We start from the raw sequence: 7,960 nt of genomic DNA, 5'->3' as shown, positions 1-7,960 counted from the left end.
CGGGAGGCGGCAGGTGAGCGGCGCCGCGGACGCGCGAGGATGGCGGAGCAGTGGGATTTGGACGAGGAGGGCATCCGCCGCTTGGGGTCACTGACCCTGGAGCAACCCGGTAAGGCCAGGTCGGAAGGGCCTGGGCCGGGAGCGCGGACTTTGAGGCTGAGGAGAGAAGCTTGAGTTGGAGGCTGGGGAACCTGAGGCAGAGGCGGGCGAACCTGAGGCAGAGGCGGGGGAACCATGGCCGCGGCGCAGCGGCCCCTGAGGCGAAGGAGGGACATTTCGGCTACAGAGTGGGAATTGAGGCAGAAAATTGATTCTGAAGTGAAGGTGGAGGAACTGAAGTCACAGGGGAGCCTGAGGCAGGGGAATTGAGGAGCGGAGTGTGAAGTGGAGAAAAGGAACATGAATAAGATTAAGAAAAGGCGAGGTCACACAGAACTGGACAGTGTGAACTGGTGCAAGGAAACTGAACCCCACAAGGGCCATTGGTGGGAGAAGGGCGCTTGAGGTGGGGGTGCTGTTGAGGCGGCACCGGGAGCGCTAACGTGGGCAGTACTTGCAGCTTCCTACCTAGGAGGCTTGCTCTGGTCGGCTTCAGATGGGAAAGGATTTTCTTTCACAAGTCCGTTGCTCTGTCCACCCTGCGCCTCAAGAGCGTAGTCATTTTTCTGATCCTTCTTGACGTGTAGCTGCCTCCCGAGAGATGCTCAGTGGCCTGATGTAGCCGCGGTCGCTCAAGGTGTTAGGTGTGAGCCCCAGCCCTGACTCGACACTCCCGTGGAGGTAAAACCCGAGTGACCTGGGCTTTGACTCTCACAACTTGCTCCCTTGAGTTTCTGAGGAGTAAAAATTTTGGCCAAGTTTTCAGCAGCATTATTTCAACTTTTACTCTCCCTAAATTCACGATGTCATTGATGCCAGGTCCTGGCACTATTTAATCCCGATAGTAAGCCTATGGAGCAGATGCTGTTATTGCTTCCATTTTTAGATGAGTAAAGTTATATTTAGAGTCTTGCACAGCCCGAAGTGATGCAGCCAGGATTTATTAACTCACGATTCTGATTTCAGAGTGTGCCCTAAACATAACAAGAAGCTTTCTTTCTTTCTTTCTTCTTCTAGCATTTTATATTTGTGGGCTGTTAAATGACTTGGTTTATATGAGTCGTTATATGAGTCGTTTTATTTTAAATTATTTATTTAAATTTATCAAAATTAGTGCTTTGTAGTAACAACTATTACATGTGAGAATAAAGCAAGTTTTCCTGGCTCTGGAAACCCTTCTTCATCCCCCTTCAGATAACCAGAAATAATGGTTTAGTGTGAGTACAAACTGATGTAGATAGTTCAAGTTTAATTATTCTTTACCAGACACTTTCAAAAGTGTTTGAAAACACTATTTTAAAGGTTGTTTAAGAAAAGCTGTGTTAAACTGACACATTTTTGCACCTTTTTTTGCATTTTTTAAAAATAAAAACTAGTCAGTTTGATTTTGGAGGGGGCTCACAGACCTTTCATTTTCCAGTTAGAACAGTATGTGGCAGATTTTTTCATTAGTTTTATTTGTTTGCATCCATTAAATCATTTTAATAACAAAATTGTGCACACTATTACAATTCAAATAGTACAGAAGGATTAAAATAAAGAATATTCTTGCTTTCCCTCTTTCCATACCTTTCCTATTGCTTTTACAAATATACACTTACATATTTTTTTCACTTACATTTTTTAAAAAAGAAATACAGCATTAAAAAATATAGCATATATGTAATTTGTCTTTTAAGGAAAATACATGTTACTACTAATGTAAGGTAATGTAATGTAAGGTAGAGAGTTTACAATTAAATGATTTTTCTGGTGTGTGCATTATAAACTTCTGTAAAAATCACACTGGTCACCTTTGGTGAGAGCTTTTTTTTATTCTGTACTTCCCTGTACTGTTGGAATGGTCTGGCTATGTAATAAGTATTACTGACTTAAGTGTTCAAATGGAGAATCTTGGTGCAATTATTTTTGTTTTCTTTTTCATATTTCTCTCTACTAAAAAATTCCAGTAAATCTTTATATTGTTCCTTATCATGCAGAAAATTTTCACCTTATGGTAGTTATGTATTTTTTTTTAAGATTTATTTATTTATGCATACAGAACTGGGGTACAGCCAGAGGTGCAGGGACAGGAGAGGATTCACCAGAGACAGACTGGAGAGCAGAATAGGCTGGCTGAGGAAGTACACTGCTGAGGGGAGCAGCGGGTGGGTCAGGAGAGGTCTGCCATGCCATGTGGGTAAAAGATTTATTTATATGTGCATATAGAGCTGGGGTACAGGCCAGAGGCTCAGGGGCAGTGAGAGGCTTCACCAGAGACAGAGTGAGGAGCAGAACAGGCAGATGGAGGAAGCACACTGCTGAGGGGAGCAGCGGGCGGGCCAGGAAAGGTCTGCCGCGCCATGTGGTCCCCTCCGGGGCAGGCGGGAATCGAACTCATGCGGAAGCGGCTTTAGTTTCTCAGTGCAGTGCTTTAACCCACTGAGCCACCAGGGAGAGCCACTAAGTTTATTTTTATAATATGATTTGTATTTTTTATGTCTTATTTATGAGAATTTTCCCTATATTGATGTAAGTGGTTCCTGTACTATTTTCCCTAAAAATTCTGCTGCCTTGGTTTTTATATTAAGTTTAATCTAACTTGAGTTTATTTTTAAAGATTTATTTATTTATGCATACAAAACTGGGATACAGGCCAGAGGTGCAGGGGCAGTGAGAGGATTCATCAGAGACAGAGTCAGGAGAAGAACAGGCAGATGGACTGAAATACATGACTGAAGCAAGCAGGGGGCAAGACATGAGAGGTCTGCTGCGCCATGTGGGTCACCTCCCTGGCTGGGGATTGAACTCATGCTGCTAGTAGATGTGGATAGCTTCATAGCGCTACAGTTAACCCCTTGTGCCACCAGGGAGGCCTCCTGGAGTTTATTTTTAAATATGATGTGTAATATATTATAATTGTATTTTTTTCACTGGTAGCCAAATTCCTCACAACTGATTTGTAGTGGTATATTTGCTATTTAAGTTCCTCTGTAAACAGGTGTCTATCTCTAGACTAGCTGTTCTATTGTATTTTATCTATTCCTGTACCAGTATCACACTTTTGTAATTACCATGGCTTAACAGTCAGTTTTAATACCAAGTGAAGCCTGTGCCCTTTCTCACTTTACCTTCTTTTTTTCTCCTTCACAATTGTGTTGGGTTATACTTACCTGGTAGAGAAGATACCATGATCACAGAATTGTGTGGGGTATTCTTGGGCCTTTATTCTCTCTCTTTTTAAAGATTTTATTTATTTATACATACAGAAATGAGGTACAAACCAGAGGTGCAGGGGCAGCACCTCTGGAGTGGTGGGTAGGCGGGGAGAAGAACAGGCAGATGGATGAAGTACACTGTTGGGGGGAGGAGTAGGCAAGACAGGAGAGGTCCACTGCACCATGTGAATCACTTCTGGGGCAGCGATCAAACTTGCCCTGCAGTGGCCATGGCTTGGCTTAGCTTTGCAGTGCAGTGCTCCAACCTGCTACACCACCAGGGAGGGCCCCTTTATTATCTCTTAAGAATTTTTTCAGGACCCTCCCTGATGGCACAGTGGGTTAAAGCACAGCACTTCAAGCTAGCTGCAGCCTCCTCAGTGCGAGTTCAATCCCAGGCCTTGGAGGTGATCCACATGGTACAGAAGACCTCTCTCGTCTCACCCAGCAGTACCCTCAGCAGTGTACTTCATCACTCTGCCTGTTCTGCTCCCCACTATGTCTCTGGTGAATCCTCTTACCACCCCTGCACCTCTGGCTTGTACCCAGTTCTGTATGCATAAAAAAAATAAATCTTTTTTAAAAAAGAATTTTTCAATCAGGTTGTCAACTTCCATTAAAGTATTTTAAACAGAAATGTGACCTGATCTAATACTGATTTTTAAAACATGGCTCTCACTCACTAGAAACCTGCAATAATAGTAGCCCAGATACTAGATAATGAATGGCGTAGACTAGGAGGATAACAATGGAGATTAAAAGAAGACAACAAAATTTAAGTATATTTTATAGACAGGTAATATGGGACTTACAAAAGAATGTATTGTGGAAGATGAATAAAAGATTCAAATATAACACTTAGTCTTGGTTTAAGCTATTGCTTGGTGGATGGTGGTGCTATTTAGAGAGCGAGAGAATAAGGATTATGAGCAAAACAGTTTTGGGGCAGGGGAATGAAAAGCATGTTAAGTTTAAAATACTTATTGGACACTCATACATGAGTGATTTCATAAGTATTTGGACATGGGAGTCTCTCAAGGAAAGGTCAGGGTTAAAGATATAAAACTTAGAGACATTAGCAAATAGGTGCGATTGAAAACCTGGAGAGTGGATGAATTCCCCTAACTAGAGAATGTGGATGGAGAACAGAAGTTTTAAGACTCAGACAGGATTTCAGTGTTTAGAGTTTGAAGAGAAAAGGAGGAGGAGCGTGGTGTCAGGAGGAGGAATGTGGTGTCAGAATGTGTATCAAGGAAATTAGAACAGTTAGCTGTGCCACATGCTATTAAAGTCCAAGCAAGCTAAATAAAGAATGCCTGTTAATTTGGCAAGATATAACTTCTTGGTGACTTTGGCAAAGGGAATATTGGTAGAATGGGGAGGGGGGATGTCAGATTGGGATGAGATAAAAAGAGAATGATATATGGGGAAGAAAAGATGGTGCAGGTAAGAACTTTTGCTGAGAAATTTGGCATTCAAGGAAAATACAGAAATGGAGTGTTAACTGGAGGAAATGTGGGTTCAAGAACAGTTTTTTTTTTTAAAGATTTATTTATTTGTGCATACAGAACTGGGGTATAGGCCAGAGGCTCAGGGGCGGCGAGAGGCTTCACCAGAGACAGAGTGGGGAGCAGAACAGGCAGATCGCCGAAGTACACTGCTGAGGGGAGTAGCAGGTGGGTCAGGAGAGGTCTGCCGCGCCATGTGGTCACCTCCAGGGAGGCAGGGCTCGAACTCATGCAGAAGTGGCTTAAGCTTTTTAGTGCTGTGCTTTAACCCACTGCGCCACCAGGGAGGGCCAGATAACTCTTTAAAAAAAAAAAAAAAATCACATGAGGGCCTCCCCAGTGGTACAGGGTTAAAGTCTCAGCTCTATAAAGCTGTCACCAGCCACTGCAGCTTGAGATTGATCTCCAGCTAGGGAGCTGTCCTACACACAGCACAGAAGACCGCTTGTGTCTCTCCACCTGCTCCCTTCAGCAGAGCATTTCATTAAATCTGCCTGTCCCGCTCCTCACTCTGTCTGGTGAATTCTCTTACTTGCCCCACCTCTGGCCTACACTCCAGTTCTTGTATGCATAAATAAATAAAAGTAAAACCTTATAAAAATAATCACATGTAAAACTTAAAAATACTTAACAGGTTTTGATATGACCTGATATCCATCCAGATTTGCCATTTACAACTATACTCGCAAATCTTTCTTTTTTTGAAATCAAAATACATGTAATGTTCATTGCAATTGGTTGATATTCATCTTAAATGTTACTTGATGTCTAGTTTCCCCTTTTTTACCTTGCATTTTTTATTGTTTTTGGAGAAACCAGGTCATTTGACCAGAATCATTTCTTACAATCTGGATTTTGCTCATTAACTTTCTAGGATATTTAACATTTTTCCCAGTTCCTTTTATTTCCTATGACTTGGTAGTTAAAAAAGGCTTGATTAGACTTTATTATTATTATTTTTGTATTTATGTCTATCAGGAAGTATATACTATCTGGTATTCTTTTTGTAATATCATCAGGCATTACATAGGACTGCCTAAAATCTATTAATTCATTAGGGATTACAAAATAGTAACTTTCTAATTCTTATCTTCAATTTTTATTAACTATAATACTTCTATAAAGAGAAGTTTCCTGACATTAAGTATTTTGTTATCCTGACTTACAATTTATATTGGAAAGGCAGGATATGTACTCAATTTCTTTCTCCTTGTTTACCATTTTTTGAAAGAATGAGTTGCTTTCTTAGCATCCTCCAAAGGTGAACAATGAAGGTTGTTTTCTTTGTATCATTATAAACTCATGGATTTAGATGTTTGGTGTGTATAACTCATTGGCAGTTATCATAATTAATATTGAACTTGTTCCAACTTCAACTAGTGGGAGATCTTTCAAATTGATTCCTGGGATTTTTTTTTTTAAGATTTATTTATTTGTGCATACAGAACTGGAGTACAGGCCAGAGGTACAGGGGTAGTGAGTGGATTCACCAGAGACAGAGTGGGGAGCAGAACAGGCCAACTGACGAAGCACACTGCTGAGTGGAGCAGTGGGTGGGTCAGGAGACATCTGCCCGGCCATGGGGGTCACCTCCAGGGTGGGGATTGAACTCAGGCTGAAGTGGCTTTAGCTTCTTAGTACTATGCTTTAACCTGTTGCACTACCAGGGAGGGCCCCCTGGGGTCTTTTTTAAGTTTCATTTACTTGAAACTTTTTCATTATCATTATAAACAAGCTTTATTAAAAATTACAGATTCAACTCTCAAGTGAACTATAAATGGTTTCTTCTTATAGATGACTTGTTATTTTCATGAATAAACAATGTATTGCCTATTGGGATTTTGCAGCACATGTATTAAACTTGGAAGATGTTCTGTTTTTCTTGACATCTATGGTGTGCAATGTTTGATTTGTTCTCTCTTTTCTTTGTTTTTATTCTATATAAACATTGGAAGAAAGTACATAATCTCTTAAGACCTGTACTTCATAAATACAGTGAATCATAAAAGAATGCCCCTGTGGCAATTTATCATTTGAGTGATAATTTGGGTTCCCTTTAACATCTTAAAATATCTGCTTTTCAGAATAGAACACAGTGAGAGGCATAAGAAGTGCTGCATGGCACTGATGAAATCATAATTGACTCAGCTTCACTGTCCCTTCCCCCCATAAAACTGCCAAGAAGCTACCCCAAGAAGCCAGGAAAAAATTTCTGGTTTTGTTTAGTTTTCCTCACATGTAATTTTTTTTATTATAAAAGCTCATTTTTACATCATTTTGTGCCTTTTTACATCATTTTGTGCCTTTTTCCATCTCAGTTGTAATCCCCGTGGGCTTCCCATCACCAATTCACCCATGTGCCATCACCATAGTCCAGTGCACACCCACCTCCATTTTTAATCCCACCCCCGACTCCACCCCTGTAAAACATCTCTGGTATATAGTTGTTCATTATTATTATTTATTCCCCCTGGTCCTTTATGCTCCTGCTATGAGTGAAACCATCCAGTATTTTTCTTTTTCTTTCTGGCTTATTTCACTAAGCACTTCATATGTAACTTATATGCTATAAAATTTAAAGTATATAATTCATTGTCACCTAGTGCACTGTGCAAATATTGCCACTGTCTAGTTCTAGAACATTTTCATCAATCCAAAATGAAAGCCTGTACCATTATGTGGTCATTCCTCATTCTAACTCCCCTAGCTCCTGGAAACCATTAATCTGTTTTCTGTCTCTCTAACTTTACCTGTTCTGGATATGTCTAAATGTTTCATTCATTTCAGTTCATACATTGAGATTCTAATGTCCAATGTGATGGTATTAAGAGAGATTGGGAGCCTAGAGAGAGCTTTCAAGAGAACCCTATCGTGTAGGCACCTATTCTTGGTTTCCAGCCTCCAGAACTCTTAGAAATAAATACTTGTAGATTATGGGCCACCCATTCTTTAGTATATTGTCAGAGCAGTCACAGACGAAGACACCCCACATTCCCATAAACATTTAGTGGTTGCCAGTGTTTTGGATTGGGGCTATACTAGTAAGTGTGTAGTAGGAGCTCATTGTTTTAATTTGTAATTTCCTAATGACTTATGATGAACACCTTTTCTTATCTTTGCCATTTATGCATCTTTTTGGTTAGGTTTGTGTTGTCT

The 7,960-nt window shown here is 40.6% G+C and overlaps 1 protein-coding gene across 3 annotated transcripts in view; it reads left to right on the top strand.

Annotated features, from left to right (window-relative positions):
• Positions 1 to 26: 26 nt before the first annotated feature.
• LRRC36 (leucine rich repeat containing 36) overlaps positions 27 to 7,960 on the top strand; it is a 52,009-nt gene continuing 44,075 nt past the window's right edge. For all 3 annotated transcript variants that reach the window (XM_012730439.1, XM_012730440.1, XM_012730441.1), the window contains exon 1: positions 27 to 109. In XM_012730439.1, the coding sequence (XP_012585893.1) occupies positions 40 to 109 (70 nt within the window). In that variant the 5' untranslated portion in view covers positions 27 to 39. The remainder of the gene's footprint in view (positions 110 to 7,960) is intronic.

This window comes from Condylura cristata, unplaced genomic scaffold (genome assembly GCF_000260355.1).
Source record: "Condylura cristata isolate star-nosed mole 26May11 unplaced genomic scaffold, ConCri1.0 scaffold00028, whole genome shotgun sequence".
Lineage (NCBI taxonomy): Eukaryota > Metazoa > Chordata > Mammalia > Eulipotyphla > Talpidae > Condylura > Condylura cristata.
The sequence above is the reverse complement of the archived record's forward strand: the minus strand, read 5'-3'. Positions and strand labels throughout refer to the sequence as shown.